We start from the raw sequence: 17,333 nt of genomic DNA on the forward strand, positions 1-17,333 counted from the left end.
TTCGTGTTCCTTCCCCTTCTTACCCACGCCACCACGAAACACCGGGTTCTCGTCAGCTTAGGATGTGCTGTGTGCGTGGCAAAAGTTGACACGCTAATAATACTATGAAAATGTCAGCTTAAAAATGTCACCCATCAAAGACGCCGTTAACCCGGCAGGCGGTGGGCCTACCAGCCACCTTCCGCGCGGTGGGGGGGGCACTTTTTTGCCCCCCCCCCGTATCTCCGAAACTACTGGACGGATCCGGAAAATTCAAACGGCGTTCGATAGCCCTGTCAAATTTGTTGAAGAAACCCAAATTTCATTGACCTTAAGGTCACCGATGACGTCACAGGTCACGTCAAAGATAAAATGTTTCACCGTTCACGGGGCTTCTAGGGAAAGCGCTATAATATAACACCGAGTAAAACGCATTTTGTCGAAAATCAGCGATAAGGCGTCAGTTATCTAGTACATATGTTGCTATTAGCCCGGCAGGCGGTGGGCCTACCAGCCACCTTCCGCGCGGTGGGGGGGGGGGGCACTTTTTGCCCCCCCCCCGTATCTCCGAAACTACTGGACGGATCCGGAAAATTCAAACGGCGTTCGATAGCCCTGTCAAATTTGTCGAAGGAAACCAAATTTCATTGACCTCGGGGTCACCGATGACGTCACAGGTCAGGTCAAAGATAAAATGTTTCACCGTTCACGGGGCTTCTAGGGAAAGCGCTATAACACCGAGTAAAACGCATTTTGTCGAAAATCAGCGATAAGGCGTCAGTTGTCTAGTACATATGTTGATATTAGAGGTCACTGATCATACCAGATCAGGTCACAGGTCAGGTCACCAAAGGTCACCAAGGGTCACCACATAAGCCCAACTTTACTAAGGTTATGCGATGCATGTTTTATGGCCAGTTTTTCATTTCCAACTCAATGGTGTTGGTTATAAGACCATCAGGTACGGTTTAGGTCACTTTCTGGTGGAGGTCAGGTCAAGGTCAGGTCAAAAAAGGTCAAATTTCAAAGTTGATATTTTTGCATAAAATGGGTATCGATTCGATGCAGCTCGTCACGGGGAGTCTAATGGTGATCTTTGTTTTGCGCTATGAGGTCTAGAATTGCTAAAAATTGAGTTTGAAAATTTGACGTCATCAATTTTGAACAGTTTTTTCGCTATAACTTGGCCAAAAAAAGAGGTATCGATCTCAAATTTGGTATGTAGATAGAAAGTGGTAGGGGCTATCACATATTTTCCGGTTTTTTCGAAATTCGAAAAACTTTTTGGATTTTTTGGCTATTATATTCAAAAAATCTATTTTTTTGATTTTTGGGGGTCAAAATCCAAAAAATTCGAAAAGCCGAAATAGCAGTTTTGTAGCCCTTTTAATTCCACACCTTTTATGTCTGAAACATTTTTCTGTATCTCTAAAGCTGTAGGCCTGACAGCTCTTCCCGCGACACCTTTTTTTGGGTCGAAAATGGCAAAAATGACGTCACTCTTACGTCATTGGCGGCCAACCTATCATAGCCTTTGGAAAAATTTTTGGTCACCATGTGCGCTAGCTGCTCCCGGGAGGGTAATGAAAGTTTGGTGACGATCGGCGCAGCGGTTCTCGAGATATATCGAAAAAACTAAAGGGGTGGCAAAAAAATGCCCCCCCCCCACCGCCTGGAAGGTTAAAGGTCACTGGTCATACCAGGTCAGGTCACAGGTCAGGTCACCAAAGGTCACCTAGGGTCACCACATGAGCCCAACTTTACTAAGGTTATGCGATGCATGTTTTATGGCCAGTTTTTCATTTCCAACTCAATGGTGTTGGTTATAAGACCATCAGGTACGGTTTAGGTCACTTTCTGGTGGAGGTCAGGTCAAGGTCAGGTCAAAAAAGGTCAAATTTCAAAGTTGATATTTTTGCATAAAATGGGTATCGATTCGATGCAGCTCGTCACGGGGAGTCTAATGGTGGTCTTTGTTTTGCGCTACGAGGTCTATAATTGCTAAAAAAAAAAAATGAGTTTGAAAATTTGACGTCATCAATTTTGAACAGTTTTTTCGCTATAACTTGGCCAAAAAAAAAATGTATCGATCTCAAATTTGGTATGTAGATAGCAGGCGGTAGGGGCTTTCACATATATTCCGTTTTTATTTCGAAATTCAAAAAACTTTTTGGATTTTTTGGCTATTTTATTCAAAAAATCAATTTTTTTATTTTTCGGGGTCAAAATAAAAAAAAATCGAAAAACCGAAATAGCAGTTTTGTAGCCCTTTTAATTCCACACCTTTTATGTCTGAAACATGTTTCTGTATCTCTAGGGCTGTAGGCCTGACAGCTCTTCCCACGAAACCTTTTTTTTTTTTTGGTCGAAAATGGCAAAAATGACGTCACTCTGACGTCATTAGCGGCAAACCTATCATAGCCTTTGGAAAAATTTTTGGTCACCATGTGCGCTAGCTGCTCCCGGGAGGATACTGAAAGTTTGGTGACGATCGGCGCAGCGGTTCTCGATATATATCGAAAAAACTAAAGGGGGGCAAAAAATGCCCCCCTCCACCGCCTGGAAGGTTAAAATATGACAGTTTTTGCTGGAACTTCGACTATGGATGTGTGTTAAAAATAACTTTAATAATGAATCTATTTTGAATCGCTGACCACTATACTTACTCAACTCCACTATTTTGAATCGCTGACCACTCCCTGACACGGTGGAGTTGATATGGTTTCTATACAGCAAACTTTGCGTACCTTTACCTAGATCTAGGTCACGAATCTATATATGGTTTCGGTACAATTCAGCAGACGACAAGCTGGGCTCTATGATCCCGTTGGATCCCACACTAAACGTATTATGTAGTTATCAATGATCTCACAGGATCTGACGACAAACCGAGAACCCGAGAACAGGGATCGATGATCCGGGTGGATCCCTCCAAAGGCAGTCTACCGAGTCACGTATCCAGGTGATTCCATGCACATATATGGATAGTAGATGTCAGGTAAAGTATGTCATTTCTTACTTATCTAGCCTTTTTTTGCAAAATTTTCATTGTAATTGATGAATGTTCTTGTTGTTTTACTCGGCCATCGACCAGCGGCTGTAGGCTCTGCCACTTCCGCCCGTAACCGAGCGAACGTTTAGTCCGTCCTCCATTCTTGAGGGCACTGTGAGTTTTTAACGTGACTGCAATGACTGGTAAATGATTGATGAATTCACTAAGTTTTGACTGAGCAAAGCATTTGTATTCCTTCAAAGTTGTTTGCCTCCGGCCATTGTTAGGAACCAATTATCAGAAGTCGACGTAAATATTTAAATCTAAACATTATATTAGAAAGACATTTGTATCATGGCAAGAAATAGCAACAGAGGCGAAGCGAACTGTTACAATACAACTACAAAGCACCGTCTGGTTACAAGAATCCATGCACAAAAAGTGGCAGACTAAATCTGCCCGCAGTTACTCACATAGGTTCCAATAATGACAATCTAAAATATCACCATACGTTCATGAAATCGGTCCTGCCGTTCGTAATAAGAAAATCACAGCTACAAGACCGCTATTCATCGACAGTAGCGGATCATCTTACGACGGCTAAATAGATCGCTAACATCGAAAGCACAACAATAAACACAGGACAGTGAACACGGCAGCAAAAAGTGCGTCCTTCCCTGGATGATTTTCTAACCCAGCTATCCCATCTCCCGTTATCGGAGAGCACCAATGACGTCATTGGAGTAGAGCTGCGTCATTGGCAGAGGCTGGCACAGGGACGTATATTTGGTCCACCTCCGCCTTACACCAGCTCTGACCTGATGACAGTTTCAGTGGCCGTACCTGGGAAAAGAGAAACGGTATCAGCTATAATTCACTGGATAACGGAGGTGAGTATAGGTAGGTTTGTAGAAGGCATGGTCGCCCCAGCTGGTCTAGCTCGCCTACAGTTTGGCCTACGGTCGCTCAATGCTTATTGAAAGTCAGACATCAGTTGATCGAGGCTTTGGAATCGCGTAACCGTCCATCTATAAATAAAACACACTGATAAAGACACATATGCAGTTTTTGTTTTATTTGGTAGGACTCGGAAGATCTTGTGAGCTGGCTGACGAATTAGAGATCTAGGGCACTGAGTCGACCTCGACCCCACCTAGCTGATGGGGCACCCCTCAGCCGAGTAAAAGTGTCGCTGTCAGTGGCTCTCCTCAGTAAGTCCGGCAGCACAGCCCACTACACGGTCACTCGAAAGGAGAACACAGACTTTGAGCGATGGATCGACGAAGAAACCTCAAAACACCAGCGTTTTCCATTCTGTCAAGTGACAGAATTGGCCGATAGATGGCAGCACTTATCTATATACAGATGACACCACTCATCAGCCACTAAGATGGCAGCACTGACGTTGACGTACTGATAGAGGGCAGCATTAACCCAGTGATAGATGGCAGCACTTACCCGCCGTAGCCATACCCGCCGGCGTATCCTCCGTATCCTCCGCCGTATCCTCCGCCGTATCCGTATCCGTAAATGGGCACGGTGTATCCGTAGCTGCGTCCCCACACGTGTCCGTACGCCGGCTCCACGTACGCGCCGTAGCTGAAAAAAAGAATAACAAGAAAACGTGTCTCAAAAATTATATTTAACCTTTTTTTACAAATTTGTACACATTTGAATTTGTATATATTTGTGTCCTTCAGTGTACTTCAGAGGCAGATTGTTTTCTATACAAATATTGTTAAATGCTACAGCGGCTGCAACGTTCGTGATATCACGAACGTTGAAGCCGCTGTAGCATTTTGCAACATTTGTATTTGTGTACTTGTATATGCTTTATATACATATGGAATTATTTATACATAAATAACGACATTTACATAGTTATTTATACATAACTATTTTATAAATCAAAACGTTGATAAAAATTATCAGTTAACCATTAGCACATTGAGCCTCAAGACGTGAACAACAAACAGTGGAAATAGCAGTTCATATCAAAACTTTACATCGAAATATAAAATCATACCGGCCGTAGGTATGTCGTCTGAGACGCTTCAACCCTCTGGCCGTTTAACCCTCGCCGGACCTATTGGTTTTCTACATACGCGCCGGCCGGGGGGGGGCGGGTACGACCCCCCCTCGCCGTTTCGCCCCTGGTGGAGCTAGCGCGTCGCGGAAAAAACGAGCGTGTGCGCCGTTACGAGACGCAGAGGTGGTACCCGATTTTAAGGTCCTAGGTCAACAGGTGACCTCTGAGGTCAGGTCAAGTGCCCCAAGGTACGGTTCAGTTTTTGGTGAATAACTTCGGCAAAAAAACGGCCGCAGAGCCGCGATTTTGGCAGCATCGTGTTCGCCTCGCTCAGGCACGTCGAATGATATACTTTTTGTTCGGGTCAGGTCAACTTGGGGTGTTGACCTCAGGTCAAGGTCAGGTCAGCACCCCCAGGTCACGAAGTTGGTCAAAAGAGGTTATGTCGCATATCATTCGATTCGGCAGGTCTTCCTGAGTCCATTGGTGACTTTCTCGACTCGCTAGCTCAATTTGATCGGGAGTTATTGACGAAAAACTAATATGACCTTGATGACGTCATAAATGACGTCACGCAAGGTCAACATTGCAAAAGTGATGCATCTAACCTTGCAAGGAGTGCATCAAATCACGATTCTGTGTGCTTGAGATAGTTGGAGATCGTTCCCGGCGCCTGAATAGCAGTTTTCATTTTTCCCCATTGACTTACCTTAATGGTGAGGTCACGAAAATGACCTGACCTCATATGACCTTTAGGAAAAATCCGAGATATACAAGTTGTGAGACTCATAATGGATACTAGATCCTGCAAGTTTCATTTCCCTGTGACATCTCCTCTGGCAGTGAGGGCGTTGCGAAGTTGCGACATCTGAAGACCGTGCAGAGGTTCACTTATGACGTCATAGGTCAGTGACCTGACCTGACCCAAAAATGCAGTTGGTGTCAAAAGGTGCGGCTTGGATCAAAGGTCAGGTATGCCAAGTTTCAGCTCTCTATCGCCAGCGTGTTCGGAGCTATCGCGAAAAAACCCTATGGGGGGCGGCACCCGCCCCCCCCCCTCGGCCGGCGAGGGTTAAGGAGACATCATATTACCAATACCTACTGATAAATGTGTTCACTTACCCTCCATGACCGCCGTATCCGCTGTATCCACCGTATCCGCCGTATCCGCCGTATCCACCGTATCCACCGTGTCCGTATCCGCTATGGCCGTATCCCCCATACCCAGTACCGTGGGCATGGGTGGAAACGTGACCAATTCCAACGTATGTCCTGGAACATAAAGCGAAACAGCAGATCATGGGTGGTTTCGCCGATGAATCTAAGGAGGCAATAACAGGCCATTTGGAGCGATAAAACCCGCCAAACATCAGTCGCCTCGACAATTTTTAAATCAATCTCACCCTGGTAAAAATATTAGGAAATGTTTTTTTTAACGTCAGAAATGTGAAATGTTGCATTTTGAAATTTGCAAAATATTCGACGAGGTATGGTTTACACTTTACAGCATGATGAGCAGATTCAGAAATTCTGGAGATGCGAAACACTTTGTGACTTTGAATAAAAAGAGGAGCACTCGTCTCGTTTAAAGGTTAATTTCAATCAGACCAAGCAAATTTGAGGCACTAATTTAGTGAACAAATAGGGTGTTCACTGTAAAAAAAATTCACTAGCTAATTTTGAAATTAGGCATTTTTTACGAGTGCCTCCCTTGCACCTCGTTACAACATATATGGACATTAGTAGTCAGAGCCATGCACGTTAACAATGCCCTTTGTGGAACAAATGCCTACGAGCGAGAGCATGTTCAGGAACCTAATTTTGCGCAATGTTAATGAACTACGCACAGCCTCACAGTGTTACCCGCCGTTGGCTTGTTCTCGGCCAGTTTTTGGCGTGTCCCTCAATTAGGTCATTTTGCTATTAGCTCAGCTGACGAGGCCCCGGCTGGCACCTACTATAAACGGATAACCTTGCGTGCAACCCCACTTGTTGTCACGAACGCCTGCAGCTGGTAAACGTGCTGGTAAGCTTGCGTGGTAAGCGGCTTCGGATGGCTATGAGGATGTGCCTCATACCTACCCTCGTCGCATGTTACAGCCTAGAAGTCTGTGGCTGCTTTCAGAAGGAGTCCCCCCCCCCCCGCATCCGGGAGCCGGCGTCCATTTTGTGTTGCGTCGCCATTACTGTGTGTGTCTGCCCAACTGCTCTTTGGCTTGATTGAAGGTGAGGCATCTTGTATCATTTGCTGTGTGCTCAACAAAAAGGTTGTCCATTTGTAAACAAAAGTTATTATGTTATTGAGCTTCTTAGAAGATGTATATGTAAGTATCGCATAATGTTGCCGTCGTTGGCAAGTGCGCCGGTATCGTCTATCCAAGTCAGAATAGCTATATGTTTGGGACGTAAGCTAGCTTGTGGCAGGAATATATCACTTTATTCAACTTTAATTTAATCATTTCCAGATTGGTGTGCCTTATGATAATAATAATGTTAATATTCGTTTTTTTTCACCCATTACAGACTTCTCTGGTAAAGAATGGGGCCATGCACATATGTCCTGGCCTACCTTCACCCCGCGACTGCCGCCATGGTGCAGAGCTAATGAAAAATCACAAATGTTTGATGGTGGTTATTTAAGAAACCTGATTGCAAATTATTCAGTTAGTTGTTGTTGTTGTTGTTGTTGTTGTTGTTTTTGTTGTTATTGTTAAAGTTATAGTTATTGTCCTGGCGTTGTTATTGTTCTCGTTCTCGTTCTCGTTCTCGTGCCCGAATAAATGTGCTGCAGCGCTACTCAGTCTGTTTACTTGCGGGTGGCGGTCGAGGGTCGGGGGCACTGGTTGACGGAATTCCGTCGACGGAATTCCGTGCCTCGACCCCGAAGGCCAGTAGTGGTACTAGTTAACTAGTGCCACTACTGGCCTTGAGCTAGTACCACTACTAGCCTTGGGGGCTAGTACAATTACTGGGTATGGATTAGTAGGCAGTGGCTAGTTACCTTACCAGGCAGGGGCTGTTATGACACCTAGTAGACGCACTACCCACGCTATTTACGTGCGTGTTGTCAAACTAGGTGGAGCACGGTGGTCGTATGCATACGAGGCACAGCCTTGTCGAACAAGCTTGTTACTCGGCAACTAGCCTAAAATTAGCCAAATTTACACGCTCCTGCAATGTTATTTTTGCGCTGAGAATTCCTCTACGAGGGGCTTGTAAGTTTTTTTTACAGTGTTGGGCTTCAGTACACCGGGACGATTGTTTGTTCACGGACACTGTGTAGTGTGTAGGCGGGACGTCTACGTACGGCTTTCCGTAGGAGGACGCGGAGGTAGCCAGGTCTCCAGTCTGTTCTCCGGACTTGTCGTCAGCAGCTGACAGTGCCGACAGGCACAGCAGCACGGCGAGCGTGAGCAGCTGTCGACAGAAAACAGCGAGCGTGAGCAGCTGTCGACAGAACACGGCGGGCGTGAACAGCCGTTCACAGAGCACGGCGAGCGTGAGCAGCTGTCGACAGAAAACAGCGAGCGTGAGCAGCTGTCGACAGAAAACAGCGAGCGTGAGCAGCTGCCGATAGATATACAAATTACAGGCGCCCATAACATCATGCAATCTACCAAGTTTAAAACCTTTCTGACAAGTGACAAACATTGCAGGCTGGACATGATTGCAAACTTTTTTTGGCTTGGTCATTAAACTTGATCTGGTGACCTGACCTGACATGACCTGGGGTCAAATATTTCACACATTGTCCAAAATTGATGTACAGAAAGGTACTCCAAGCGGCGCGGCGCTACGCGCCGCGGTTTTTTATTCACACGCAAAAAACGCGAGAGGGTGGTAACATATGCCCCCCCCCACTGGGGCCATGGTTAATTATTTTGTGTTATTCTGATCAAAACATTTATTTTGCATTGTTATTGCATTTTGGAACCAATCATGGACAATGATCTCCATAAAAAAGAATAATTTGAACGGGTCACTATCGGATCCAGCACCGGGATACTGGGCGGGGATACACTCAGCAAACATGTTGGAACGAAGAAGGGTCGGGTCTCGCTTTCTTTCACTTTCCTTAATCATTGGATCAAATATTTAACAATTTTTATATAAAGTCTGTTAGATAAGTAATTTCTACGCCAAGATATCACCAAAATTTCATCAATTCCAGGAGAGGTGAAATGTCCATATCCCCCGCATCTGCCAGTGCGTGGTCAGAGCTGCCCCCTGTTCACTCACCCTGGTCATCGTGACGTCCCTGAGTCTCTGCGTGGCTCTCCCGACCTCAGTCAGGTCCAGTATCCGGCCCCACCGGACCGGGCGGGTATTTATACCCTGACCTGTAGTAGTTGACATTGACCCTGACCGGACCGACCCGCCACTGCACACTGTACCGAGGAGACAGCATGGAGCGCACGCAGACTTTCACCGGTACAGACGCGGCACGACCAGATCCGGGGGGTAGGTGGGTTACCCGAGATCAGCTTCAGGACATGTTCAGGGCGATCTGCTGTACGGAGTGGACGGGTTACCCGGGATCAGCTTCAGGGCGGCCCGCCTGCTGTACGAAATGGACGGGTTACCCGAGATCAGCTCCAGGGCGGTCTGCCTGCTGTACGGCGTCGGGACGGCACGACGAGGTCCGGAGTGTGGACGGGCTACCAAAGGACAATTCGGGGCGACCTGCTGTATATATATACCTATCCAGCATCCACCGCTACCGACACCCAGAGGGCCCTTCGAGTCAGTCCTGCAGGCTGCGGCTGGCGCGGCAACCGGTAAAATCAGAGGGCTTTTCCAACCGTCTTTAATCTTTATGCTCCTTGAAGCGGCCCTGGTGGCGCAGTCGGTTAAGGCGTCGTCCCGCGGTGCGGGGGGGGGGGGTGCCGGATTCGGGTTCGAATCCCGGTTCCTCCCGTCCCGCGGGGCGTCGTCCCCGGCTGCGTCACCAGGTGTGGGGTAGGCTCCCACTTCAGCCGTAGCCTGGGGGGATGGGGACAGGACAAGGAGGAGCAGGAGCTCTCCTGTAATTGGGACGTACTGAACCCGTTGGAGAGAGGTCTAAATAAATAAAAAAAAAGCCTCACCGGGCCAAAATAAGCTGCTAAAATGGGAGAATGGGCGTCATATATTCGAATATGCTTATAAACCTTCTACTATCTAAATAGGCGTTTTCCCCTTCCAATAGTTCTTGCATTCTTCTTAATTCTGCTACGGTCGAGCTCTATGTATGCGCTGACTGAATTCTGCTGCGGTCGAGCTCTATGTATGCGCTGATCAATAGCGCCTCCTGCGGAGCGGCCGCCAAAGTCGAGATCAAATAAAGTAATGTCCCATTCCTCGGGATCTCTATGAACGGGCTACCCTGTATATTGTATACCGCCTCGCGGCATGCTAGTTGCTCTCCTGTAAGAGATTATTTCTGACATCTAGCGACAAACAAGTGCGTAACAACAGCCGTTCTCACGACGGCCATCTGGTACACATTTGGTGTAGATTTGGTGCAGATTTGGTGCATATTTGGTCAAATTAGGTTCAATGTGTTTGTTAAAAGTTATCAGTTTGGGTTCCTTATACCCCATTTTTCAAATTACCGGACATTATTTTCGATTAAAACACTGAAACAAATTCATGACGTTTATTTTCAAAGAGAGTTGGTGCAGATTTGGTCAAATTAGGTGCAAATTATGTGTCAGTCGCTCTTCTCCCTCTCAATAATGTAACCCGATCACCAATCTTGAATGCGTGAGCAGGTGTCTTCCAATACGCTAAAACTACGACCTTGCCAGCATGAGGTCATCAGCCCCTTTGGATTCAGTGTTGGAAATATCCTTATGTTTTATATATGCTGCGGTCGAGCCGTTTCTATATTGGACGGTAGTGGAGCGAGTGATAGGCAGGTAAAAGCGTTATACTCACTCAGTCATTGGAAAATGGTAGGTACTCTGACATTAACGGATAGAACGCCTCAGGTATTTGACGTGTGCAAAAAGAAACAGAAAAACACATCGGAGCCAATCGTGGCGCGCAGTTGACGGTCAGAGACCGCATCAGTGACTCGCTGTTACTGGATATATGCTGTGCAGCATCAAAAACATGAATACCTCCCGCGGTCCATACCCCGCAGAAAATGGGAAAGTACTTACGAAAGTTATCTGACCATTTGGAAAACATATTGAGAATAAATAGAATACATAGAACACAGCATAGAATACATAAAAACATAGATAACCTTGTTGTGAAATTTCAAACGTACTTACCTATCACTTACTTTCAAATAAAAGTGCATGTTTCAATAGTATTGAGAAATACCTTATGACAAAAGCCTGCATGTTTTTAACGGGTTTGTTTGCTTTTCACATCTTGTTCCTAATGATATAATTTGATAATGTTCTATGTAACATAACATTCTATACAGCATAATGATAGGTAAGACAACACACCAGAGTGGATGCTTCGGGTAACCAAAATTATTATCAAGACCCTGCATTTTTTTTCTTTTGATATATCACTGTACTTATCCCGCGCCGGGCCGGGCCGATAATTGAACATCCCCCTGCGGTTTTTCGCAGATATCTCAAAAACGGCGGCGCGGAGTGCCGCCTTTTTTTGGCACACCTGTTTGTGCATCTTTTCCGCACAGTGAAAATTTCAGACCCAGGTCGCTCAAGGTCAGGTCATCAGGTCATGTCAAGTGACCTCACCTCAGAAAAATTAGAATGCTCGCCATAGCTACACTGAGTGAACGATTACCTTGCATCCTTCAGCGATTGATAAGTGTAACAGTATCTATAAAATGTTTATCTCAGAATTTTGATATCAGTGACCTAAGGTCAGGTCAATTTTGCGGTCTCTCCACTACAAATCAACGGGAGAAAATTGAAATGCGCCTCTTTTGGACGAATGATGTTCAAAACCCTCTCAAACATCGGTTCATAGGTAAACATGACACACTGAATCGGAAAAAATGCACCTCTGACCCCTCTGTGTGCCCCTGAGGTCATCTCAGGTCATGGACGGTCACCAGCAGTTTTTTTGGCTATAACTTTTGATAAAGACGTGCTAGAGCGATGAAAACACGTCAGATGTATTCAGCTCGACGATACGGATCGACTGATATGGAACTTTACCCTTTCCAGTAAGGTCATGACCTTGACCTGAGGTCAAATTTTCCAAATGACCTTTCAAGGTACTAATAAATAGTTCATTCGACGCGTCTCGACGAGAGGAACACGGTGCTGCCAAAACTAATGTCGTCGCTCTCTTGAGTCAAAAGTTATTGACGAAAAAAACATTTTTCGTGAAAACTGCTATTTTTAAAGTTTTTGCCCCCTGGAGGCTAAACCGTTGACCTGAGGTCAAATATGACAACAATGTCTAGAAAGAAATATGTAAATGGGCTATCGAATGCGATTTTCCGCGGCGCTGTAGCTCTATTGGTGCCCGAGTTAGCCGTTGGCAGTTTCCAAATTATTGAAATGGACTACACTTGACCTTTGATAACCTCTGGCGACCTGACCTTTGACCTGACCCAAAAAATGACCGAAGTGTTTCCGTCATTATTTTCCACGCTCTTTCCAACGCCGCTTACCGCGTGTCGCTACGTGGCCCATAGGAGCCGAGTTAGAAGGGGAGTGTTCAGACCCCCCCCCGCCGCACACTGGTCGGAAACGCTCCAGCGAGAGGCCAGCGGCCTTTCCGCAAAAGTTTTTTGCTTGTTATTCCACAACTAGTGAAGCAAACTTCATAAAACTTTGCATACCTTCTCTGTCATATGTAAGCTATCATTTGGATGTCAAGCACTAAATATATGACGTGAATCTGTTAAGTTATGACGTCATAATTGAGTATAATACAGGATCTAGCACAACTTTAAGTCAACAAGGGAAATTGGGAGCTGCTATTCGGGCACCGGGAATGGTTTCATGCACTCCTTGCAAGGTCCAGTGCTTGACTTTAGCATTGTTGACTTTGCGTGACGTCATTTATGACGTCACTAAGGCCATGTAAGTTTTTCGTCAATAACTCCTGATCACATGGAGCTAGAGAGTCGGGAAAGCCACCATTGGACTCAGGAAGACCTGCCGAATCGAATGATATGCGATATGACCTCCTTCAACCATTTTCGTGACCTGAGGGGCTCCGACCTGACCTTGACCAGAGGTTAACACCTTTTAACCCTCGCCGGCACAGGGGGGGGGGTTGATGCAACCCCCCTAAGGTTTTTCGCGAATAACTCGCGTAAAAAGCGGCCGATCGCGACGAAACTTTCAGTACCCTCGCATTGATCAATTTTACACCTACCCTGAAAATTTCATGACCCTGACTCCAATGACCTTTGACCTGTGACCTCTTTTCCGTGACCATGTTTGGCCGAAATCGCGATTCGGCGTATGTCGGCTCGCATTAGCCGCGCGTTTACAAGCTTTTCGTGGTTTCAAACGTTCAAACATGTGATTTGATGTTGCTCCCATACATTAGGATGGGTGTCAAGGTCACCTGAAGGTCAGGTCAGGTCATTGACCTTTGGTGACCTCGGGTGACCTCGGTTCACTTTTTCGAGTTTTACATGTTTCTAGGCTAGTTTTTTGAGCTGAATTCTAATTTAGCAACCATTTGAACATTTACGAAGTAGTTTTGGCGCCTTCGTAACATGTTACGAAGCTGTCAGAGGCGGTTGACATGTATTATGAATACCCGTCACAACCCCTACCGGTTGACCTGACCTGACCAGACCCGACCTGGTCTAAATGCTTAAAGACATCATCTCTGATCAAAACTAATACGATATTCATGATCAGCACCCCGGAAAACCACATAGCAGCCACAATATACGACTTTCTAACAGGTCCCGATTTTCCCGGTTTTCGGGTCATTGACCTGACCTGGAAGGTCACCCGATGACCTAGGACCTGGGTATCATTGGCTTCCTCTCGTGACGGGCAACACGCTCGTTTTTTCTGCGAGGCTCTAGCTCGATCAGGGGCCAAACGCGAGGGGGGTCGTACCCTTGTGCCGTCGAAGGACGCAAAATGGCCTGTGCCGGCGAGGGTTAACCCTAGAACGCCTAGGGGGGGGGGGGTTGTATCAACCCCCCCCCCCCTGAGGTTTTTTCGAAATGCACGCTAAACGGCTTGTCGTAGCGGGCTGAAATTTTCAATACCCTATGGGGCAACCTTTGCGCAACCTTTGCGCAGAAACTGGAAAGCACTCGACACAAACAGCCTGCTGAGGGACCTGGCGGACGTAGATTGGCACACAGTCGTCAGGCGAGCCGACACACTCGGAGACCAGTGGGATGCATTCAGCACGGCTGTTAACGGCATACTCGACCGGAATGTCCCAGTTAGGCGTTACCGAGTGTACAATCCTCGACCACCGCCCATCAGCGAAGACACCCGACAGCTGATAGAACGACGGAGAGACGCCAAGGCCACCAATGACGGAGAAGTGTACCGCCAGCTCAATGCAGAGGTCAAACGGGCGATACGCGCTGACTACCGCAGCAGCGTGGAGCAGCGAGTCGCCGAAGCTCCGCCAAATAGGATGTGGCAACAAATTCGGCCAGTTATCGCTTCCAGAAAGACGGCACCGACGGAACCAGAGAACCTCTCTGCTGAAGAACTAAATACGTTCTTTACTAGTGTGGGTTCCTGTACTAGAGAATCTGTGGTGAAGGAGTTTGTACAGTCCGGTCGGGCGCCGCTCCACACCCGTCTGAATCGCGTCCACACTGATGTGTTGAATCTTATGCCGATTACTAGAGACGAGCTGCGAGCGGTTATTTACTCGATGCCGAATCGTGCAACATGTATCGAAGGTGACATACCGGTATCCGTTCTGAAGCAGAGTTTTGGCGTTACTGGACGAGTCCTGCTCCAGATTGTTAACTGCAGCCTGGTGTCAGAGACAGTGCCCGAGTCATGGAAACGAGCGTTGGTCATACCATTGTACAAAAAGGGGGACCCAGCGGATGCATCAAATTTTCGACCGGTTACAAACATACCAGTGATATGTAAAATTGTTGAAAAAATTGTACATTACATCGGCAAGTAACCTCATACCTTAGCAGAAACGGTTTATGTAGCGCAGATCAGCATGGATTTACTGAGAATCGGTCCACTAGTACTGCACTTTTAACTGTGACAGAGCACATTTTGTGCGGGATGGACAACTCGGAAATCACACTTTTGGCTTTGATTGATTTATCTAAGGGATTCGACGTGATTGACCATTGTACATTGCTTACAAAAATAGAGCAGCTCCAGATCAGTTCGGGATGGTTTAGAAGCTACCTGGAAGGTCATAAGCAACAGGTACGCTTGGGAAATGTGTTGTCGTCATCTAAAGACATAAATATTGGTACGTTCCAGGGATCTTGTCTCGGCCCGTTGTTGTTTAATATTGCCACTCATGATTTAGCATTGCATCTGCCAAATTCGGTCAATGGGTTTAAGGTTATAATGACCAGATTCGCTGACGATACACAAATCGGTGTCACGGGGCCCCGCACCCGTCTCGGAGAGCTACAAACTGCCCTTAGTCAGCTGCTCGAAATTATGGGCACCTGGTTCGCTCAGAATGGAATGAAAGTAAACGCAGCGAAAACCGAGATGATACTGATAGGTGATAGGCGTCAGCTGCAGTACGTAGGGGAAGGGCAAGTTAATGTGCAGTTTTTAGGCGAAACTTTACAGCCGGCCAAGTGTGTTCGAAACCTCGGTGTTAAAATGGACTGTAACTTGTCGTGGGAACCGCATGTCGAGCAAGTTGTCAGCAAATGTACCGGTATTTTAATAGGTCTAGCCAGCGCCCGCCACCTTCTTCCGCATCATCTCTTGCCTCGAATTGTTGATGCAATAGTTCTGTCACACGTGCGCTATTGCATTCAGGTTTATGGGAGTGCCAACGCTGGGCGAATTGCCAAGTTGCAAAAAGTTATAAATTTCGCAGCAAGAGTAGTATCAGGAAGACGAAAATATGACCACATTTCTGATTGTATCGATTCATTGGGCTGGCTACCGGCCCAAAAGCTCGTCAATTACTCGGACCTGTGCCTTCTGCACAAGATCTGGGGAACAGGACAGCCGGATTCAATAGCTCAGTACCTTCACACTAATCGCGACAGAACGTTACGTGACACGCGCACATCGAACTATCTTAGCTTGCCACGTGTAAAAACGAATCATGGAAAGCGTACTTTTATTTACCGATCTGTTACACTGTACAATAAGCTTGTTGTAGCCGAGGGTGCAGACAGACTTACGCTGAGCCAATTCAAAAAGCACCTAAAGCTTTCTAGATTACAATGATCATAGCTCGGAGAAGGTGATTTTTAGCTGTTTTATCAGGTGTCGCAGTATTTGATTTTACGAGGGGCGTTCAAAAAGTTCCCGGCCCAACCATGAAGGAGTTGGAATTTCGGCCTGCAACGCGGTGTGTTCAATGATGTGTTATTGGGATGTCCACTTACGTAGCCATTAACCAATCTGCCCTGTGATTGGTTCAGGCTGCTAATTAATCGTAACATAGTTTGCCATTCCCGGTCAGAATGGGCGACGCCCAGAAGAAAACAGTGAATTGGTTCATGCATTGCAGAAAAATGCACTAAACGTTATTCACGAAAAGCTAGTGCCAACACATGTTGAGGTTTGTCTTTCTTACAGTAGCGTCAAAAAGTGGGCATCTCTGTTCAATTTTGGTCAACGGATCATTAATGGTCACCCCCGCAGTGGCCAGCCATCAACAGCATTGACTCAAGAAAATATGAAAAATAGGCACTTCTTTGTGAAAAATGACAAATGCTCTGGTCTGGAACAACGCAGCAGAAGTGGAGGTGTCTATAAGGTTCCTCAAAGCCATTCTCCGACAGCGTATTAATATGTTTAAGATCTCTGCAAGATGCATCCCCCGTTTGCTGACTCCAGAGGAAAGGCAAGCTCGAAAGGAGGCGTAACGCGAAAATTTTGGTCCCTATATCGAAGATCCAAAAGAGCTCATTGAACTACTTGTTACCGTGGAGGGATTGTGGGTGTCACACGTTGACCCCAAGGGCGTGACCGAGTTGCACAAGTGGAAGCACACTGAGTAAAGGCCACCAAATGTGTGCGACGTGTTTAAGTCAGACGGCAGGGTGACAGTGGTTGCATTTTGGGAGCCTGGCGGGGCTCTGCTCGTCAACTTTCTAAAACAGGGGCGCACAATTAATGATGAATACTACACCTTCCTTCGATAACAGTAGCGAGCAGCAGATATCAAGGAGAGACTAGGGAAGCTGACTAAAAGTGTGCGCCTGATCCAGGACCACGCACCAGCACACATGAGCAGGGTGAC

The 17,333-nt window shown here is 46.5% G+C and overlaps 1 protein-coding gene across 1 annotated transcript; it reads right to left on the minus strand.

Annotated features, from left to right (window-relative positions):
* Positions 1-3,801: 3,801 nt before the first annotated feature.
* On the minus strand, positions 3,802-7,093 carry LOC122390621 (keratin-associated protein 19-2-like). The gene is made up of 4 exons (XM_043383768.1): positions 7,083-7,093; positions 6,123-6,272; positions 4,430-4,570; positions 3,802-3,814 (listed from the first exon to the last, which is right to left on the minus strand). Exons 1-4 carry the CDS (start codon positions 7,091-7,093, stop codon positions 3,802-3,804), a joined length of 315 nt encoding a protein of 104 aa, XP_043239703.1.
* Between the last annotated feature and the right edge of the window lie 10,240 nt (positions 7,094-17,333).

The sequence above is a fragment of the Amphibalanus amphitrite genome, unplaced genomic scaffold, assembly GCF_019059575.1.
Source record: "Amphibalanus amphitrite isolate SeventyFive unplaced genomic scaffold, NRLGWU_Aamphi_draft 000403F_arrow, whole genome shotgun sequence".
NCBI lineage: Eukaryota > Metazoa > Arthropoda > Thecostraca > Balanomorpha > Balanidae > Amphibalanus > Amphibalanus amphitrite.